The sequence below is a fragment of the Sceloporus occidentalis genome, unplaced genomic scaffold (genome assembly GCF_023333645.1).
Source record: "Sceloporus occidentalis isolate IW3139 unplaced genomic scaffold, rSceOcc1.0.p SCAF_7, whole genome shotgun sequence".
Lineage (NCBI taxonomy): Eukaryota > Metazoa > Chordata > Lepidosauria > Squamata > Phrynosomatidae > Sceloporus > Sceloporus occidentalis.
In genome coordinates this window covers 72,046,425-72,068,490 of record NW_028316987.1, presented here as the reverse complement: position 1 = coordinate 72,068,490, position 22,066 = coordinate 72,046,425, and the positions used below count along the sequence as shown (strand labels likewise).

The 22,066-nt window shown below is 39.3% G+C and overlaps 1 protein-coding gene across 7 annotated transcripts in view; it reads left to right on the top strand.

The window, feature by feature from the left end:
* TRDMT1 (tRNA aspartic acid methyltransferase 1) overlaps positions 1 to 16,813 on the top strand; it is a 45,540-nt gene extending 28,727 nt beyond the window's left edge. For 6 of the 7 annotated variants that reach the window (XM_089531417.1, XM_089531420.1, XM_089531416.1 and 3 more), the window contains 8 exons: positions 341 to 412; positions 2,792 to 2,857; positions 3,479 to 3,548; positions 4,545 to 4,628; positions 5,290 to 5,645; positions 7,618 to 7,675; positions 12,633 to 12,762; positions 16,245 to 16,813. In XM_089531417.1, coding sequence (XP_089387543.1) covers positions 341 to 412; positions 2,792 to 2,857; positions 3,479 to 3,548; positions 4,545 to 4,628; positions 5,290 to 5,645; positions 7,618 to 7,675; positions 12,633 to 12,762; positions 16,245 to 16,345 — 937 coding nt within the window. In that variant the 3' untranslated portion in view covers positions 16,346 to 16,813. The remainder of the gene's footprint in view (positions 1 to 340; positions 413 to 2,791; positions 2,858 to 3,478; positions 3,549 to 4,544; positions 4,629 to 5,289; positions 5,646 to 7,617; positions 7,676 to 12,632; positions 12,763 to 16,244) is intronic. The other variant, XM_089531423.1, reaches the window with a different exon arrangement.
* Positions 16,814 to 22,066: the final 5,253 nt, after the last annotated feature.

The following is a 22,066-nucleotide window of genomic DNA, read 5'->3' as shown; positions in this document are numbered from 1 at the left end:
ACCCCCTGAGGCCAGAAGAGATTTGATAATGCATTTAGATGCATTTATAAATGAAACCTGATTTTGTGCAAAACTAAAGGAGAACAATTTCAGTTTTACTCTTTGACATTAATAAAGACCAATCAGAGCTTAATAATCTATAAGATTGTGTGTGGGTTAATTTATAGGAATGAAAATCTGCCCCTATACATTACCTGATAAGACAGTACATCTGAAACTTAAGATTCAGATGCAATATTTGTGTGGAATTAAAGATAAATTGTTTTGTTGTCTGAATCAAGAATTCCAAGCTGGACACATTTGCTGATACTTTGAATTCTGCTCTCTTTTCTTTTTGCAGAATTGGCCGACAGGGAGATGTTTCTGACCCTAGGACCCAGAGTTTTCTCTACATTCTTGATATTCTTCCAAGGTAACCTTCAGAAGCACAGTATTAAAGCTATTGCATCAATAAAACATTCCTGGATTGTTTGTTTGTTTTAAACATGTCTTGTTTTTATACTTGATGACAGTGGCCTGCAGCTAAGATGATAGCTTTTCTCCCATGCAGTAGTGATGAATGACTGATAATATAGTACAAAGTGCTGTGACCTGTTGTAACTCAAACAAGACAGCTCTTAGCTTAGATATTTATATTTAATTTATTTTACTTTTTGCTAAGCAGAGGCCTTCACTTCTGTGAGATAAGAGATAACACCCTGTAATGGATTCAGTCTGGAATAAGTTGTGTGCCAGGAGAACTGGAGTCTGGTTTCACCCCTTAGATACCTAGGTGGTTAACTGTTTAGAAAATGACCTGATGCTTTCCAGATGTGGCTGGATTCCAACTTTTTACAGCCCAAGCCAAGTTGGCAAAGAATCAGGGATGGTGAGAGTTACAGTACAAAACTGTCCAGAGACCCACAGGTTCCCTGTCCCTGATTTTGTAAAATCTTGGGCTTAAAATAAAATTTTGAATATAAAGTTGTCACTGAAGTGATGACCTGTTGATCATTTTTATTCTCTGCTTAGGGAGTGCTAGTTCACTGATAAGCAGTATAGAAATATACTTGCTATTACTGTTGCTATTATTAAGAAGATTTTAATTTGAATGGGGGGGGGGGTAGATCCAGATTTATACATATAGTGAACTATAAAGGAGTCTGTCAGTTTCACTTTCTTCTGTTCTGTTAAACCCAGGTCTTTCCATCACATTTATAAATGTGCACATTTTGGAAAGTTTTTTTAATATGAATCAAATTAAGTTCTCATCCACCCCTACAGAGCATAGGCTCACTGTAATCAATGAAACGCATTAGTAATAATGACTGACTTAAGTTCTGTTGATTTCAACTGGTCTACTCTTAAGTGTGGATAAGTCCCAAAAATATTGGTCAAGAATAGTCTTTCTGTGTATATACTCTGAAAATACACAGAGTATTCTTTAAACGATAAATAGTAGACACTCCATGCAGAAACATTAAAATTATGAATCATGTAATTATGTTCATGTAATTTTAACCTTAAACTGTTTAATTCTTTTTTAAGGAGGAGGGGATATTTTGTATATATGGTGTATTCTTTTAATATTGTAAGCCACTTTGATTGTTTTTACAAAAAGCGGGGTAGAAATAAAAGGTTTTTTTATTTATTATTTGTATACATACATGTGTATATGTGTGTGTGTGTGGAGAGAGGAGGAAACAAACAAGTAAGAAAATCTAGCCACAATTGAAACACCTTGTGTGTAAATTCTGCTAACATTTTATGTCTATGAGTTCATAGTCTTGTTTGTTCCTTATGAAATCAATAGCAACATAGTAAGGCCAACAGTAGGATTATGCATATTACTTAAGGTTTATTCCCATGAACTCTCAATGAGACTTTGGCTGCATCTGCATTAATGAAATAATGCAGCTTGACACCATTTTAACTGCCATAGCTTCATCCTACAGAATCCTGGAATTTGTAGTTTTGTGAGGCACCAGCACACTTTGGTTGAAAAGGCTAAAGACTGGGTCAAACTACATATCCCAGAATTCCATAGCATTGAACCATGGCAGTTAAAATGGTGTCAAGCTGCATTCATTCTGCAGTGCAAATGCAGCCTTTGTCCCTAGAAATTGTGCATTTAATTGGAACTCCCAATAATGGTAATACAGGTCTTCCAATAATGGGACACGGGTCAGCTAACAACATTTTAACCAATATAGGTTAAAACACCAATACGTTTTTTACCGCACTCTGATGTTACTTGACCATACATGTTGTGGTTCTCATCTGAAAAATATTGCAGGGTACAGTTTTAATATAAAATACCTTGTGTATAAGTTGCTAACACTGGTATCATTATTATACATATGGGACAGCAACAGTGTCCAGAAAAGCTGTGGTTCTTGTTATACCTTTTGGGTATAACACATACTGAAATGTGCATTCTTGGATGCTGCCTGTTTAATTCAATGTTCCTTTCTCATACACACTAGAGTAAAACAATTTCTCCCCTCCTGCATTCTTGAGAGGAGTCTGTCTGGGGTGGATGAGGTTATCTGGAAATACCAAAACACACTTCTAATCTTTTTTCGACTCCCCTCACTCTTGTGTGCTGCTGAGATATGGATTATGTGCTTTCTATTTGGGCCTAGCGACCCAGAGTGGTGCATGTTTTCTTTTCTTTCTTTTTTTATGGGAGGGAATGGTATGCACTGCAATACTGTTTAGAGTACTCATTCAGACGGCCATGAAGCCTGATGCTTATTTTGATCCAATTGTTCTTGCCTTATAACTAAACTTTAAGTAAATTGTTTTGCAGGCTTGCAAAGCTACCAAAATATTTACTTTTAGAAAATGTCAAAGGCTTTGAAACATCATCAGCCAGGTACGGTGGAATTAATCTTTTTCTTATCTGTTGTCAGGAGGGGAAAGATTGACTGGGGGCGGGAATGCCGTTTTAAAGTCTCGGAACCATAGCAGCAGAGCTTGGCTAAACATTAGGGAGAAACCTCATAAAAGTGGGAGCTGTTTAAATGGAGATAGTGGGATCTCTTCTGCTGGAGATACTTAAGCAGAGGTCACGTGGATCTCAGTCAGGGTTATAGTAGGTGCATCTTTGATTGCAAAGTTTACATTAAACAAGGTGGGCCATCTGTGTCCCTCCTGTTGAAAAATATCAGTAAAAACATGGACTTTCCATCTCTAGAAGCCTCTAGGAAAACTTGCTCAAGGTCACCCAGTGGGTTTTCATGGCTGAGTGAGGATTCAAACCCTGATCTCCGTATATCATAGTCCAGTGCTCAAACCACTGTGCCACACTGGAGTACATCTATGGAAATGAATGGGATTTTAAATTGTCATTAGTAGCTTAAGTCCTTTTGATCTCAGTAAGTCTACTACTCTAAATATGAATAAATCTGTATCCAGATCATTGTAATTAGAACAGCTTCAGACAGATAGGCAGTATAATGGCATTTACACTTTTCTTTTCTTTTTGTATTGCTAGAGATGAACTCATACAAACACTAGAAAAGTGTGGATTTTCATATCAAGAATTTCTGTTGTCTCCAACTTGTGTGAGTAATCAGTTTTGGGTTTTTTTATTACTAATTCTAGCATAGTGGGTACTAGAAACTGTCATTTCCAATTTGCAGTCCAGCAGTCTCAACGCTGCACCACATGTGACAGTGTGTACGTTATCTACATATGAGATAAGATATACCTATAGAGAAAACTCAAATCCAAAACTCAAATCTAACTCTGCCCTCTATTCTGCTTCAATCACCACTGAAGAAATCACCAATTTGATATAGGTGTTGAGAATTTTGTGTTAGATCCCTGTAGTGAATGGACATCTGCCACCAGGCAGATGGGTTTTGGAATCCTTACTGTCATTGTGGCCAAACGTTAACAGCTGTACAATGTAGAGAAAAAAATCAGCTTTTATTTGTGTCCTTGTTTCCTATTTTTTGCATCATCGTGACAGCTTGAGGATGGTAAAAAGATCTGAAGGCTGGAACAGACTAGGGAAATGCATTTTCCTCTGTTTCTAATCTATTTTCTGCACAGTTCTCATAGCTGTAGTTGGGGGATGGGTCAGGCTTGCACGCTTTGATTTTCTTTGCTTGCTTCTGCAGTATATAACCATGGGATTGTATCTTCCATTTGTCCTCACCCTGGGGGAAAGTACACCCCAGTCAAGGCTCCCATATAGCAGAGATAATGAATTTAATTAGTTGAACCAGGTCACTAGAATGAACACCAGAATAGTTGCACCAGATCACCATCTGGGGATAGTCTAGGTAGAATTAGTTTATATCATTGGCTGTGAGTATATCCTGGATCCCATCAGCAAAATTTAAATTTGTAATGTGATCCTGTTAAAAGGTTGCAAAGCAACATGTGTTTTCTTCTGAGCATGGCTGTTTGAAATACACAGCAGTTGCTTGAGGGCAGTTCTTAGTGGGACTGGTAAAAATCTTATTCAACTTGGGTAGTGTTATCCTTTAGGAAACTTGATGATTGTTGTCTATGCAGTGCAGATTGATCACTCACTGGGGCTCTGCTTGTAGCTTGCCATCCCAAATTCAAGATTGAGGTACTTCCTGATGGCACGACTCCAGATTGAACCTTTTCCCTTCCATGTACCTGGCAAGGTGAGCCTACACCTTTACTATTTCAACAACTATAAGCAATTTCAGCAATTGTTGCCTCACTTCCAGTATAAATGTATATGTTGTGACTGACCAGTATCTAATGTTGACAGTCATTACCTGGTCTTTCATGTAATAAATCCTGGTCTCTTATGGCTTTCAGCAGTCTACCTGGTCCCTCCAAATGTATAGGGCTACAACTCTCAACATCTGTGCAGGCTGGGGATGTTGGGAATTTCAGTTCAGCACACCCAGAGGACTCCAGTTTGAGGAAGGTTGTTTAACATCATTACTTGTTGTTCTATACGTTAGATTTTTCTGCAAGCATTTGACCTAAATCCACTTGCTAGTGCCAGCTGGAACAGATCAGCTGAATCAATGCATTTTATATAAGTGTTGTCTACAGCAGTTGATTCAGTGGATCCACTCTGCTTGGGACTAGCAATTGGACATTGTAGGTTAAGTGATCCCAGAATATGATACTATTTGAATATATAGTATCTGCTTGTATAGAATATAAGCAGTTTTTAATGAAATAAATTACATAATATTTTACACAAAACAGCTTGATAAGACATTCAGACAACTAATAGTTTTCTATAAACCCCAGAATACATCAGTTTGTTCAACATTTTGCTTTCTTTTTTCCTTGTTAATTTGTTAGATACTAACAGATTTCCCAAACCAGGATCAGATGGATTCAGAGATGCCCAGACATAGTGCAGGCTTGATGGAAGATAGTTCCCCCCTGCTTACCAGAGAACCAGATGCTGGTTCTGACAGTAATGGTGGACACTTGCAAAAGAGGGACTTCCTTTTTAAGCTTGAAACAGAGCAGGAACTGGAAAGGAAGCAGCAACAGGACAATGATCTCTCTTTGCAAATGCTAAGAAATTTCCTTCAAGAGGATGGAGAAGGACTGAGTAATTACCTCTTACCAGCAAAGTCCTTGCTACGTTATGCTCTCCTTCTAGACATTGTTACACCTTCTTGCAGGAGATCTACATGCTTCACAAAAGGGTAAGTCTATCAGAAAGAGTGTCAGTGAACATAATTCATGCTTCAGAATACAATATTTTCTTTGTATGTGCTTGAAACAACAACAGCTCAAAGTCAGTCATAAGCCAGAACATATTTTTTCTAACTCATAAAATATTAGCCTTCAACAACACCCACCTCAAGACAGCTTTCACAGTGGCTGTATATGGAACAGCTTTTGAAGAAGCTATCCTTCATAAAAGCAAAGTTGTACAGTGAGTTGTTGAGTAGTATCTAAATTCATTTGTCAATCCATGTTAAATAGTTCATTCAAGGCAGGATGAGATTATGTGAGAATACTTCTTCTTCTTCTTCTTCTTCTTCTTCTTCTTCTTCTTCTTCTTCTTCTTCTTCTTCATTAAATCCTGCCTTTCTCTCAGAGATTCAAAGCAGATGACAAAATTAAAATGGTTACAATGTAGTTAAAAACATGCAAAAGGTCAACTTTAGAATATGAGACATTAGAGACTGAAAGAAGGGGGCTCTCCTGGCCATCTCAGGGACTGGGAAAGCTCATGAGATACATTCTGTTGGATAGCATGGACCTAAGCCATAAAGGGCTTTGTAGGTCATGACCAGCACTTTGAATTATGCCTACAAACAAACAGGCAGCCAGTCTTCATTAATCTTCATTAAACTGCTACAGAGCAGTGACATCAGGGCAGGACATTGAGGCTCAGGGTCCAGCACTCAGGGCTGAAAAGTTTGTGCACCCTTGGCATACTATCTTTGTTTATTTCTTTTATATACTGTCTTTCCTCCAATGAGCTCAAGACAGGGTACATGGCTTTCTGCATCCTCATTTTTTCCTTGCAACAACTGGTGTGAGGTAGATCAGACAGAGAGAGAGAGAGATGGAAACTAGATAAAGTTCATCCAGTGATATTCATGACTCATTGAGGACTAGAATGCAGATCTCTCATGCCCTAGTCCAGGTTTTACTACACTGGTAAAGGTATAAGAGTATATTTTTACCCATTCACCTCCTGCAGTGCCTATTCAGCCTCTGCTTGCATAGTATTCATCAAGTAACCTCAGCCTGTTTCTCACATTCTGGTTCTCCTATAATTAACATTAAATGACAGCCTGCAGGAGACTTCTGAGTAAATGTATTTACACATAAAACCACATTGGCTCCAGAAGAGGGATACCATCATTTTAAAAATACTTCTTGCTGTTCACTATGGGCATTTTTTGGTTGTTTATTTTTGTCCCTTCTGACAACCATCATTTTGCAAGTATTAATTAAGAGCAGCATCCATTTATTGGTTTAGGTCTTTTGATATAAATCCCATTGCAAATCCCAGTTTAAGTAACCCAACCTTTATGTAAATCTTACTGATTTAGTAGATCTACTCTAGTTGAAACTAGTGCATGATCGTTTTGCTAATGTTTCTGCCTAAAATATCAATGTCCAGACTTCTTGAAAGTAGCCTTTCTCCATGTACATATGATGGGAAATGTTTTTGGGAAATCCCTGGGCTTGTGAACACTTTGAAGCAGGTCTGCAGTTCAAAAGAAAGAAACACACACAGAAGAGATGATATAGTTGCACAGCTGCATGTACAGTTTAGCAATCTCCCATTACACAATTTTTCAGGGGTTTGGTTGAAGGTAGGTCTGAAAAAGAGGAAATGGTGGATTAAGGGGGGAAAGAAAGAAAGAAAGAAAGAAAGAAAGAAAGAAAGAACAACTAACTTGCTGTGGGTGCATGTTATAGCGATTAGGAGTATGACCCATTTGGATTGGATGCATAGTATGGTCCTTTATTTATATTTTTATCTTTTACATTGGTCAATCATGCAAGCTCCAGACTGAGTACATTTAAAAAGATAATGCTTCTTGCATATAACTTTTATTATGCCCTTTGTGAGTGCTTTTAAGCTCAGCACCCATCAATACTTGCAGTCTCAGAAGAATCTTAATGTATGGCTTTTAATTGATTCTGTTTAAGGTACGGGCACTATATAGAAGGAACTGGCTCAGTGCTGCAGACAGCGGAAGATATCCAGGTACAGTGGTTTCATGGGCTTCTTGGTTAAATCATTGTAAGGTGTATTTTCTCTGCTTTCATTGTTAAGAATATGTACGCAGTATCCCTGATAGTGTCTTGGGCAAAAATGTAGAGGGTCTTCATGGAAGGCATTTCTCTTGCTCCTTGCACTATCCAAGGTACATTTGATGAAGACGTGAAACAAGGCTTTCTTGGTGGTAGCTCCCAATCACTGAAAATCCCTACCAAGAGGCTTAGACTGGCTTCCTTTCCCTTATCAATCTTCTGTGTGTTCAGAAAGACTTATGAAGGGATTAAAGTGGCCTATTGTTGGTTATTGTGAGTGCTCTTCTTTCAGTATATTTATTTGGAATATAGATTTTGCCCTAAATAGTTTTAGCCCTAACTAGGATAGATCATAGTCACTGGGGACTTGATAAGCCAACACTTCTGTATGTTCTATTAATTCAGTATGGTCTTCTTCATTTGGAACTCATAGTTAGATTTAGGCCTTAATAACTAATAGTTTAGACTTCTGACCTGACTATTTTAGTACTGACTCAAACAGTATTTATAAATAATTGTTTCCATTGTCAGGAACAGGAATGTCTTTCAATATGCTCCGGCAGCTGAGCTGATGTCTGCCCTGATCTCCCCACACAGACAGGCAATACTACCCTTTTGAAATTCTCACAGTGCATTGACATACATAGTACAGCATTGCCATGGGATAGTTAGAAATGTTAAAATAACTGTTGTCTAGCTTTGGTTGGAAGAGTGTGGGTGAACAGTACAGAAATGCTGTTACTGGTAGATGTTATATGAGGTATCCCCTCAGCCATCCCTCTCCTCTCTGATACTAAGGGACACTTCACATTGGTCTTCCTAGCCTTATTTTCCAGTGTTTTCTATATTTGCCTTGAGTGCAGGGTTGGTCAATTTTACTTTGTTACGGTGGCTTCTTACAGTTTTGCCAACAACAGGAAACTTTTTTAATGTGGTGAAATCAGTCTGTCGTATGAACAAGACACTGTGATGGCTTTCTAAACTGTTGTCTAATCGTTTTGATATTAACAACAGATAAAGCTAATTGCTTAGTTAAAGAAGGATGCGAGTAATTTGAAGAATTGTTCAAGCACTGGTCTGTATGGTGCTCATTTCAGCAAAGGCACAGCAAATCAGGAGGGGGGACCAGAATACAAATCTCTCTCTCTCTCTCTCTCTCTCTCTCACACACACACACACACACACACACACACACACACACACACACTGATGTAAGTCTGTGGTAGCAAAAACAATAAGGAAGCCTTGTGATACCTTTAAGCACACATTTGGTAAAGTCAGCAGCAGTCCATAAAAGCTTATGTCAAATAAAGCACATTCATCTTCAGGGTGTCAGTAGACTTTTCATTGTTTTTACCATACCCATTCATCCATCCATTAATTTTGCTCAGTGACTCTGCTTAACTTTTCACTGATTCACTGTGCCTATCATAGGGATAGGATATTCTATTTAATTCTATATGCTTTCCTGGAATAGTTTATCTTTGCACTAGGGCACTTGTAATGACTTAATGATAATCTGATTTTGTTTCTTTTGATGAGTTTTGATTTTTATATCAAAATGGATGTGTTGGGGGGGAAGTCTTCTTCCTCCAGGGAAGATTTTTTTAATTGAACTGATACTCAAATTATACACAAATCACAACCTTTTCTACACCCTGTGCTAATTTTGGACATAAAGCAATGCTGACAAGTAATTTTGCAAAGTCTTTCAAAAGTGGTGCTTTTTAAAACTCTAAAGAACTGGGCTACCCCTATACTGTCCCACAGAGTCAAGTTCTTAAGGCTCATACAACCCTCTTTCAATGAGGACACTGCAGTATTTGAGCTAGATGAAACTCTTTGACCAACTCAGCAAAAATGTAGGGAGCCTTACTTATTATATACCCTATGATTTCAAAATTATATGAACTGCCCACTTCTTGGCATAGGCAACTTGGGGGAGTACATTTGTGTTTGTATGTATTGAGCACGTTCCTTGTAACTATTTCATAAATGAATATGTGCACTGTCTACAGCATACCATTGCACCTAGAAACTGGGCATAAAAGAGCTATTTTACAGTTTACTGTAGCTAGGCCTCAATGAACTATTTACACCAGCATGTTATTCTGGCAGGCAAGAGAAAATGAGATCACAAGTTTTCCTGTGATAAGCTGACAGATTTCTATTTTTTCTCCACCTCTCAGCTTAGCTGTGGAAGATGGGGGTGGGGGGCCTTTAACATGCTTCTGTATAGTAGGAATTTCTTTGCCTAAACTGTTGCTTTAAGCCACACCTTCTGGCCTTATCTTCAAAGTGCTGGCTATAACCTTTAAAGTCCTACATGGCTTCAGTCCAGACTGTTTGAAAAACCCTATCTCACTATATGAAAACTTTCTCTCAGTCCTGCTGCCACCCAAAGCACATTTGGTGAAGACTCGAGAGAGAGCCTTCTCTGTGGCTTCTCCCAAGTTATGGAACTCCCTTCCCAAAGAAGTCTGATTGTACCCCTTACCTGATATCTTTCTGCCCGTGGGTAAACACCTTTTTATACAAGGAGGCATATGGTTTTCAGTATGTTGTGGCAGATAGAAATTTTAATGAGGGATATAGTGTTTCATTTTTAGTTTGTGTGTTGCTTTTTGTAGTAAGAGTTTTAATGGTATTGTGTGTTTTTTTTTAAAAAATGTACGTTGCCTTGAATCCCAAGTTTGGAAAAAGGAGGGGTATGTATAAATAAATAAATAACTGGGTGGAGAGTATGCACACATGCCGAACGGATAGGATGGCATTCAGAGAGACTTCCCCATGAGTAGATGGCTTCCACAGTAGAGTAGGTGAAGGGCTTTGTTTGTTTTAAAGCATCTTCTGCAATATATCTTCTTCCAAGGGATTTGTCTTATCCTGATACACACACCCTCCTGAAATCTGTTTCACTATGTTGGCCCTGATCAACCCCAGATAGGGTTGCCATAAGTCAGGACCTCCAAACCGGGACAAATGTAGGACAAGTGTAGGACAACATTTCTAAAAAATGGAGGACACATGAAAAAAATTGATGATTTTTTAAAAATGTTAATCTAAATGCATGTTTCTTAGGCATGATCAAAATGGAAGGCATTTTGACATTATTCCTAGACAGATGGCAGAAATGTACTTCCCTTTCTGGCCACCCCCCCTCCCCCCATCCCAAACAGCACATTTGGGCATTGAACATGGCTTTACTTAACATGGCAGTCTCTTGCATATTTCAGAGTCTTATTCCATAACCAAACCCCTTGTTAGGTTTAACGCTTAGCAAAGTTTAACATGGCTATGCATATTGAACATGTTAAGGTGGTTTCACAAAAAGTGGATTTGCCATTTCAGGTTTCTTGCCCCAAGTGTACTTCTCAGAAGTGTGTACTTGGTCAAGGGACTGTGGTTTTTCTTCACTGAGCATGAGATTGTAAAAATCACAGCAACTTACATTGGCCAAGCCTCAGAGGCTTGCTGATATCAATATCACCATTAAAGAACCAAAAACACACAGAAAAGGCACTTTGGAAGGTAACACTCTCTCGGCTTCTGAAACAGTGCGTCCATGCCTCTGAAGTTGACTCATATCATCATCATCACCATCACCACACTATCATTGTCAAAGCAAGGGAGACTTGTTAGCATTAAAAGCACCCAAAACACACTTTGGAAGGTGACACTTTCTCAGCTTCAGAAACAGTAGTTGCCTGCCTCTCAAGCTCACTCATCATCATCACCATCATCACCACACTATCATTGTCAAAACAAGGGAGACTTGTTAACATTAAACGCATGCAAAATAAAATTAAAAAAACTTGAGGCCTCTGGCCACTTACCACCACCACCACCTCCTCCTCCTTCTGCTCCCCCCCCTCCTCCTCCTCCTCCTCAAGGCTATGGAATCCTGGGAACTGTAGCTCTGTGGACCATTCAGCCTCCTTTTGTCAAGAGAGCTCTGGTGCCACAAGAAACTACAATTCCCAGAATCCCATAGCACTGAGCCATGGATGTTTAAGTGGGGGGGGGGGGTCAAACTATTTCTGCTGCCTTTTGCTACCCCAAAGCCCTTCTTATTTACAAGGCAAAATCTCTTCCTTCACCAAGCCATTGAAAACCAGCCCAAGTGGAGGGCTGATTGCTTCTTTCCCATTGGTCAGCTTTGGGAGAAATTTGCATATTACAAGTAAAAGTGTTTAGGGCCTCAAAAACGATCCTGTGATAAAGAATTACAAGAATACTGACGCGGTATACATTTAAAAGATGAGGCTTTTAGGCTCCCAGTGAAACATGAACGATTTATGGCCTTTTTTTTTTCCTTTTCTCACTGTAACCTGGAAAGTAATGCCTCTTGCAAGACATATATACCAACATGGGCGGGCAAAAGCTCTGAGTGGTAGGTGTCCTGAAGACCTGCTCTCTAGGCTACGCCAGTGCGCCAGGCGGGGAGGGTGGTGCACAGCCGTGCAGGACAACCTCCAGGGCCTCGCTGGGGGGGGAATCCCGGGGCCGGGGGCCAGTCCGGGACCGGGATGGGCCCCCCATAAGCGGGTTTGTCACGGGGGCCGCCGGGTTATGGCATCCCTAACCCCAGAACAACCTAGAAGACAAAGAATCAAATGTATCACACTCCAACACACTTGTCCTGCTTGTAATTACAAATCCTGTAATTACTTGAAGAGAAACACTATTCCCCCCCTTCCAAATATTTCATCCCTTCTGTGCGTTTTCCTTTTGCCACCATTGTTTCTTGGCCCTCCTGCAACCCTGTGACAGGGAGAATATCAGCTCAGAAATCCGAAAGATACTTTTCAGGGGTCTTGTGATACATAGGTCACTGAGTAATACATGCAGGTAAGACTATTATAAAATAATTATACACCCTGAACAGTTTGCTTGTCCATTGTCTGCAGCTTGAATCTGTATTTAAATCCTTTGAGAGTTTATCTGAAGAGGAGAAGATTATGAAGCTGTCACTACTTAAGTTGCGGTACTTTACCCCAAGAGAAATAGCAAATCTACATGGATTTCCTCTGGAATTTGGTATGTGTCTGGTTTATTTAATACATATGCAAAATACAGTCCATGTCAGCCCCCATGCCCCCCAGTGCCAGTGAAAAGAATTCTGCCAAAAATGGGTTGTTGCTATTCCTGAAGTCCTCTGGGCATGGTTATTTTGCATTTAAATGCACAGGGGTGGGGTGGGGTGTTCCAACCATTTTCTCTTGGTGTTCCTCTCTGAAGCAAGGAGAGCATTCTGTGCCACATGAACATCTCTGAGCCCCCTAAGCTAACTTACTAGCTCAGGTGTGGTGAGGAATGCCATTCTATCAACTTTCAGTCCAACTTTCAACTTCCGTATCTGGAATGGAGAGGAAGTGCCATCTTGTCTTGTGCCTCAAGAAACAAAATGATTTGGAATGGGCCCTGATAAAATTAATTTAGCACAGGCAGAACTATCATTTTTTTTCCAGTGAAAGGCAATAAATATTTTGGCTGTAATCAGCAAATGGTATTACTGGTCTATATAATTTCTTTCCACAGTCTGGTAAAGACAGTTTAGCATCACTATTGTTGGAACCTCAAGGCACTTAATACCATTAATTTACCCAATGTATTGTAGGCCAGTTTTCTAAATGATGGCCTCTGCCTTGTTTTAAGACACATCCTATATATTAACAGTAGACTCATTCTCCAAATATACAGCCTTATGTACCCAACTCTACCAATAAATGTAGCAGTTATAAATTATGGGTCACTTTGCAGTAGATTCTGAAATGCATAAAGTGGTCCATCTCTACAATTCATAGTCTCTTTGGATATTAGGAGGATGATTTGTTGGTGCCCCTTCCTTTCAGATGTCAGAGAGGCAGCTGTGATAGAGGGTTGTAAACTCTTCTAATTGCTTTATTGTCATTAATATAATAGGCCTCCTAAGACTGCTGAAACAACATCATTATGATTGACCAGGATGTTCTTGCACCTGCGTTTAGCTTTCAGTAGAGTGACACCAGATTATTCAGAATGGGGTTTTTTTTTTACACCTAATCTAATATTTTTTCAAAGGTTAGAGCAAGGGCAAGCAAAGTGCCACCCTGTCGATGTTGTTAGACAGGAACTTTCATTAGCCATAGCCAGCAAAGCCAATGTAAGGGATGCTGGAAGTTGCAGTCACTAATATCTGGTGGCTAAAGAGTAAGGGAACGGAAGAAAATTCAGCAGTAAGGGGGAAAAGGAAGTGCAGTAAAAGTAGGCTTGCCATTTCACGGCGGTGGGCGGGACTTTCCCGCCTCCTGGGGGGCGTGCCTGGTCCCACCCTGCCCTCCCCCCATTCCCGGATGGCTGCCTGACTCTGAGCTCCCAGGGCTGCTGCCTCCCTTTCCTACAGTGCTTCTGGAGCAGCAGCAAGACTGAAGCTAGCAGGGGACGGGGTCTGCTGCTCTGCCCTGCCCCTATTGGCCAGCCCTCTGCTTCCTTATTTGACATGCTCCAATGTCCAAGCAGGGAGGGCTTTGCACTCAGGCAAGCTGCTTTTAGTTCTTTTTCTCTTTCTCTTTCCCCTCCTTCTCTTCTTCTTGTTATTCCGTTTTTTTTCTTCTCCTCCTCTTCCCTTCCTCTTCCTCCCCTCCTTTTTCTTCCTTTCTTCCCCCTCCTCATCTTCTTTTTCTCTTTGTTCCTATTCTTCTCCTTTCTCCTCCGTTTCTTCTTTCTCCTTCCCCTTTTTTCTCCTCCTCCCCCTTCCTCCTCTGCTGTTGCTATTGTTGTTGTTGTGTGCCCAACTCCTTTCTGACTTATGGCAACCCTGCCTCTAGCTAAGCTTTACCCCCCTCTCTCTAAGCCCCCCTCCTTTTCTTCTCAGGGGTCCAGGGCTTCTCAAGGCTTTGCCCCCATTAGAAAAGAAAAAAGACTTTGCAAGGGATCTGACCCATAAATCCCCCCTAAGTTGAGACATACCTGGGAAAAAGAGGGGGCAAGGAAAAGGAGGAAGGGGGGAATTGCTAAGAAGGCTTGGGAGTGGGACATGTAGTTTGCAGTGGCACAAGAGACTGCCTGTGATCTTGCAAATGCTATGCCCGCTTGGGAGTGGGACATGTAGTTTGCAGTGGCACAAGGGACTGCCTGTGATCTTGCAAATGCTATGCCTGCTTGGGAGTGGGAAATGTACTTGTAGAATGGGGGGGGGGGGGTTTGGCCAAAAAGACAAGTACATTTCAGCCTTCTGTCTAGGAATAATGCCAAAATGTTCTCCATTTTGAGCATGCCTAAGAAACATGCATTTATATTAACATTTTAAAAAAATTATCAATTTTTTCATGTGTCCTCCATTTTTTAAAAAAAAAAATGTGTCCTACATTTGAAAATGTGGCCCTACATTTGTCCCGGTTTGGAGGTCCTGACTTATGGCAACCCTAAGTAAAAGTGCAAATATGTAATTAAGAAAGTGCTGTTTTCCATTTCCATTTGCAAATGAGCGACATTTCAGAACACAACATTTAGAACTTGAATTGAGTTTGGCTACAGTTCACTGGACATGAATATAACAGGGAGAAAAATTACTGCAAACTAGGCAAACACATTCTTTGCCAAAGAGCAATGAAATGGCAAGCAAGACAAGCTGTTCCCTAAAATAGGAACATTCTTGAATTAACCACTTTTCAATGGACTAAGGCCGAGTAGACTGAAAGCCGTAGTGTAAATGAGGCCTAGTACATGCTAGATTTTCCATACTTCATGATCATATACTGTAGTTTGCGTACACTGGGTATTAAACATTAGGAAGCCAAACACTTTGCCCTCAGTAGGTCCATGCCAAGGACAGACTGGTTTTTCAAATTACTCTTGTGGGGTATGGAGCAGATTTAATGAAATGGAGGACTAGCAATACAATCCTAAACACACATACTTGGGAGTAAACTGCATTCAGTTCAATGATACTAATTCTTCTTCTATTCTACATCCCCCTCTTTATTCTTCTGTTTTTTGAATTCAGTTATTCCCTTCCTTACAAATACAATGGCAGTCAAACACCCCTTCTCATCCCAACTATTAACTGGGGGTCTTAATATATGTCATTATCAATCGCCACAATTATAGTCCATCTTCAAAGTCTTGATAGATCGGTTGTGCATTATTCATGTTGTTCAAAAAGTGCTTTTCCAGAAAATTGCTTGATCCAGTGGTGCTTAAATCCAGAGTTTAGAGAAGTAACATAGACAATAAAATACCTCCAAATTGAGTCTTCTTTCATTTCTCCTGTTGCTAGTCTAACTTTATACATTAGTTTTGCCAGCAGCATCATGCACCATACTTTTGCAGAAAGGCATTTCAAGGTTATCCAACTTAGTGGTATTTACTTTTCCAACTTGGTGGTATTTACTTCTAAGACATTTATAGGATTACATTGTCATATATATATAGTAATAACCAGTAATTGCATTCAGAATTGTGAACTTCAGTATGTTTGAGAAGATAATAAATAGCCATGGCTTTGGTTGTTTCAAATGATCAATTGTGTTTTGTTTTAGGTTTTCCTGACAAAGTAACCACAAAACAGCAATATCGTCTGCTTGGAAACAGTCTCAACATACATGTAGTGGCTAAATTAATCTCATTATTGGTTGCTTAATATGGGAATACAACCTGATCTGATGAGCTATATTGTATGCATCATACATGAGAATACAGACTTCATCTCTGCAAATGGAATAAAAATGTTCGATGCGATGCATCTACATGACTTCTAACATGCTAGCTTCCATTGCAGGTGTCCGTCAGAACAAAAAGCCCTAAATCCAAATCCATAATTTGTTGAAGTATAAATTAACCCTTATATAAATCCTATGGGTTTGGTAGTTCTACTTTATTGGGGGCTCACAGTTGGAATTGGGCTTGGATGTTTAGCAACTTAAGCAGTGGCCATACAATTTATGAAAATGGCAACTGTTAATGGGAATAGAAGTCAAGTGTTACAGTATGTTGTAGTTTGTGAGCACTAAAGTCAAGTTTGTCAGAAAAATAAATAAATTAAAATTTTACATTCTGTTAAGAATCTATTTAAATTGGAACGTTCATCTTCAGTACTTTAAACTTTAAAGTGAATTAATGATTTTATTAAATAAATAATTTTACAAGAATGATAGTCGTAATTCTGTGCCTTCACGTTATTTCTGACTTACAGTGACCCTTTCTCAAAGGATTTTCTTGGCAACATTCTCATCTCAGAGGGAGTTTGCCATCACTTTCCTCTGAAGCTGGGAGAGTATGACTTGCCGAAGGTCATCCAGTAAGTTTCCACAGTCGAGTGGGGATTTGAGCCCTGGTCTCCCAGAGTCCTATTCCAACACTCAAATCACTATACATATTGGTTCTCAAAAATAATAGTGTTCATTTTAATTATTTTGAATGATTTGAAAAATACACTTTTCCTTTAACTATCATTGTCACTGCTTCTCCCAAAGAAACCTGGGAATTGTAGCTTGCTGATATATATATATTGATAGTTCACTTTAGCATATTCTAGGCATGAGGAAATCTGTCAGTTTTCCTTTTTCTTGTATTCATATTAGCTAAGTCTCAAATTTTATTCGTCTTGAATAAGATGGAATTTAGGAATGTCAGTGAATTCATTAAAAAAAAAACTGAAATAGAATTCTCTCCTATCCATGCTAGTCAACTATGTATAGCCGTTCCCAGCATGGAAAGGACCTTCTTATACCTAGGTGCCATATAGGTGCTGAAGATGATATGCATCTAAGAGGAAAAGAGTATCTACTCTGCAGAATTAATGCATTACAGGTAATACACTTTAACTGCCATGGGTCAGTGCTATGGAATTCTGGGATTTGTAGTTTTTTGAGATATTTAGCCGCCTCTGTCAGAGAGCTCTGATTCCATAACTACAAATCCCAGGATTCCATAGCATAGAGCCATTACAGTTAAAACGGTGCCTAACTGCATTAATTTTGCAGTGTGGCAACATCCTTTGCAATCCCAGTTCAACCCAAACATGGGTGAATGCACAGGAATTCAGACTCATGCTTTACATGTGGAATGCTCCATGTTCATATCCACTTAAAAAGGGATCAGGTTACAGGCAATCTGACCTGGTGTAAAGTTTCCTATTAATGTATCAATTTCTGATGTACAGATGTGAGTGCTGTTATGTATGGAGTATGGAGCCAAAACAGTGCAATCCATGCAGAAGAGGGAGATATCAGTAGGGTAAATTTGCAAAAGTACAAAACCTCTTTAGAAGCATGTGTATGTATCAATAACCCTTGGGGTACAAATACCCAAGACTGAACAGGGCCAGAGAATAATTTGGAGGTAATCGAAGGGGAAATGAAACTTGAGTATTGTGGAAAAGGGCATGGCTGGTTAGCTGGGACACTGAACAGCAATCTACATTTTTTATTGAACGGGTCACTTACCATTCCTCAATTAGGGATATAAGAACAGGAACTTAGGTCAATATCACACCAGACTGCTACAGCACTATTATTCCTCTTTAACTGTTTTCGCTGCTTCTTGTGGAATCCTGGAATTTGTAGTTTAGTGGTGCTTAAGAGCTCACCGGCTGAGAATTCTAAACACCCCTCTCTAAACTGCAAATCCCAGGATTCCACAGGCGGAAGCCAAAGCAGTTAAAAAGGAATAATAACAGTTTGGTGTGATATTCAATTTATTCTTATGGTTTTAGGCTTGGCTCAAGACTTTATCTTGTGTTTATATGTATTAGTTTTGCACAGTAGAGTATCTATCAATTTCTGTCAGACCTATTTTCTTTTTCTGCTTTCCATATTCCTTTATGGCATATCCAATTGTTTAAACTTTTTCACCCTACAGCATACTGAGCTCTCAATATCAAATTTAACTTGTTTTTCTGTGTAGGTTTGTTTAACATCAAAGCCCATTAGATGTCCAATATATCTGTCTTTCCAGATATATGAAACCTTTTAAGTGCTCTTGTGGTTTCTGTGCTTATAAGTTCTGAATCAATAATGATACCAGCTTCCGTTAATGGTAAGCCAGGCCATGCCCTTCTAGCATTCTTAGACAAATGGTGTTTTATTTACATAGTTTAGATATTAAAATGCACTAAAATTGCTAACTGGCCAAATAATAATAAAAGGGGAAATGCATGAATAAATGAGTGACTACACCAAATAGTCTCACTGACACAAGCAGTGGATGTTGCACTCACAGCCCAGTATGAATAACTGACTTTGACCCTTGCTTTTCCTCTTATATTGAGCTGGATTACTTCTTGGAGGAAAGAACAATGGGAAAAATCTTTCAAAAAGACACAAAATGCTGGTTTCAGTCTTACCAATTCTTGGCCACAGTGAAGAAGCAGTACAACATTTCTGGGTACAACAAACAGGGCATGCAACAAAATGTTGCAGTATATTCAATACCCTTTTCTATAATATTCTGTTTCTCTTCCTACATAGTTTTCCATTTTCTCCACCAACAGTGCACCTGCATTACGTAGTCTCTGCCCTGAGATGTTTTAAAAATATTTCCCCTTATTTATTTTTTTGCAAGGTGTTTCTGCAATCCTGTCACCTGTTCAGCCCTACCCACCTCTCATGACACCTGACATTCTAATTTATTTTATTAACACATTTACATAACTTTATGACCATGGGGCAACAATGAGAAATGTACAGCCCTCCAGAAAACTGCTGAACTGCAATTTCTATCATGCCTTACTATTGGCAGTGTTGGCTAGGCATCCTCCATCCCTTTCTCCAACTCTTACTAATGTTGCTATGAGTAAGAAAGAATGATTTCTTCCAGTGGTCCGGGTTCATGGTAATATATGTGAGTACTTCTACATCTCTGCCTTGGCCTTTATTGAAGTAATGTGTGCAGATATAATGAATTCAGTTCCAGCATCACCAATGCAAAAAAGAGAAAATCTTAATAGAAGAACACCTACAAAAGAAGTGAACTAGGTGATAAGCTTGTTGCCTGATAAAATGTTATAACAAGCAAATGTTTACTATAGTGAAATGTCAACAGAGGAGGTTAACCATGGAATTCTTAATATCCTTCTGCCCAGCACTTATTTACCACTAGATATAATGTCATAAAGAAGGGTTTTCTTCTTTGTGCGTAAAGAATTAGATACAAAACGCAATGGCTTATTGGGTCAAGAAAAGTGCTTAAATACTGCATGTAAAGAATAGTCATTTAGTACTTGGGAATGAAATTGTATTAATAGAAGTGGATATTTCTATTCATAAACATAGATGCTTCAAGACTTGACAGTTCTTCAGAAATATCTGTCATAGAATCAGAAGAATTGTATCCAGTGGTGTAGCAAAGCCAGGAAATGTAAATCAAAGTTCTGGCATGGCGATGATGCAGTGGTTAAATGCTGGTACTGCAGCCACAAGGTTGTGAGTTCGATCCCAGGGCTCCCTGGGGTTGACTCAGCTTTCCATCCTTTCGTAAATCGGTAAAATGAGTACCCAGTTTGTTGGGAGCAATTGGCTTAAAGATTGTAAACCACTTAGAGAGTGCTGAGCTCACTGATAAGTGGTATAGAAATGTAAATGCTAATGTGAGACAAATTTAGTTAATAAAAAATGGAATAGCAATGACTGATTAAAACTGACTGGTTACAGAGCATCTGGTTTAAGTCTGGATTCTGTCAAATATTCTTTACTCTCATTCTCTCTTGCCTTCTATCCTGTGTTGAGTGATACAATTTTTAGACTAGGTAAGAGTTACATTACAAGATGCCGCAAACAGAATCAAAGTTTGCTTTCACACTACACGATTACAATATTATAAATCTACTTTAACTGCTGTGATGCCACACTGGCATCCTGGGGTTTGTAGTTTGGGAAGGCATTTTGAATTCTTTGCATCTCACCCGCAAATGTTGGCTTAGGAACAACTTCACCAAAGGACATATCCCAGAACTCTGTAGGAAGCAGCCATGGTAGTGATGCAAAAAAGTGTTATAATTGTGTGGTGTAGAAAAAACTTCAGTGATTATGTTAATGCTTTAGGCATTATTATCCACCATTCCTTTTCAATAATTTATAATAAGAATCGGAAATCAAACAGATCTTTCGGTGTACCTTTGAGGACAGATTATTAAATGTAACTGGGCACATGTTTCTAAGAATAAATGTTGGGAAACATACTTTTTTAAAGTACAACTCTCAGAATCCCCTAAACAGCCAAAGGTAACATTTCCAAGCTCTGTTTAAGATCAAGGCGTGGCTTTAGTTTTTATCATGGTGATAATGTCCACATAGTTTCCTTTCCTGGCATGCCATGAAAAAGACCTTACCAGGAGAGTTGTAGCCAACACACAATAGTCTGGTTCAGAAGTTATATTCCTATTCCCCAAGCCAATATTTGAGGTTGGGGAACATTATGTCTGCACATAAAAGAACACTATTATGGTACTTTCAGATCCCTAAATAATTGAATCATGTTACTATTTTCAGATCTCAGAATATCCATGAGGTATGGCCAAAGAGGAAATCAGTAGGCCAGAGTTGTATTTGCCAAACTGAGCTGCCTCTTTTTTTTAATTGTGCAAGCCAGGCTCTATTTTGGATTAGCTGTATCCCTAAGGATACTGCAATTCAAAGCTTTAGTAATAAAATTTAAGATGTTCCTATGTCTTTTGACATAAATCAATGTCTTGACTATTTGTAGATTTCCAAAGCTGTCAAAAGCAACAGCTGATAAGATTGTTTTAATAGATTTTTAAAATCCAGCAGGTTTTCTTAGGTGGGTTACAAACCGCCACTTGGCGGCGGTCTCCCGGCGCTGCTGTTTGCTCCGCGAGGGAGTCGCAGCAGCCAAACCGCACGACTCCCTCGCAGAGCAAAAAAGAAGCTCCAAAATGGCGCTTCTTCCTGCGGCGCCCTCATGACGTCATAAGCACCGCGCGACGTGCGGCCACACAGCGTCTGCTACGTCAATATGGCGGCGGCCGTGTGGAGCGGCCGCCGCCATATTGTACGTATTGACTATGTATTAGGGTTGGGGGGGGTGCGGAAGCACCGCCTCTTCTAACCCTAATACGTAGTCAATACGTATTTTATGGCGGTTTGTAACCCTCCTTAGTTTTTTTTTAAAAAATGGATTAAGTCATATTGCTTGTTGTCTTGAATACAAGTCCTTTGCACATAATCACAATGTCTCATTGAACTCACTGGCACTTACTTCTGGGCAGACATGCACAGAATTATGCTCTAATTGAACTTTTTAAAGCCCTAAACAAGAAAGTATTTTAATTAAACAGGTAGGAACCCTGAATTTATTTACCAGGCTTATATCCCAATTGTGCCCCAAGTAGCTAAGGCTAGGGTTT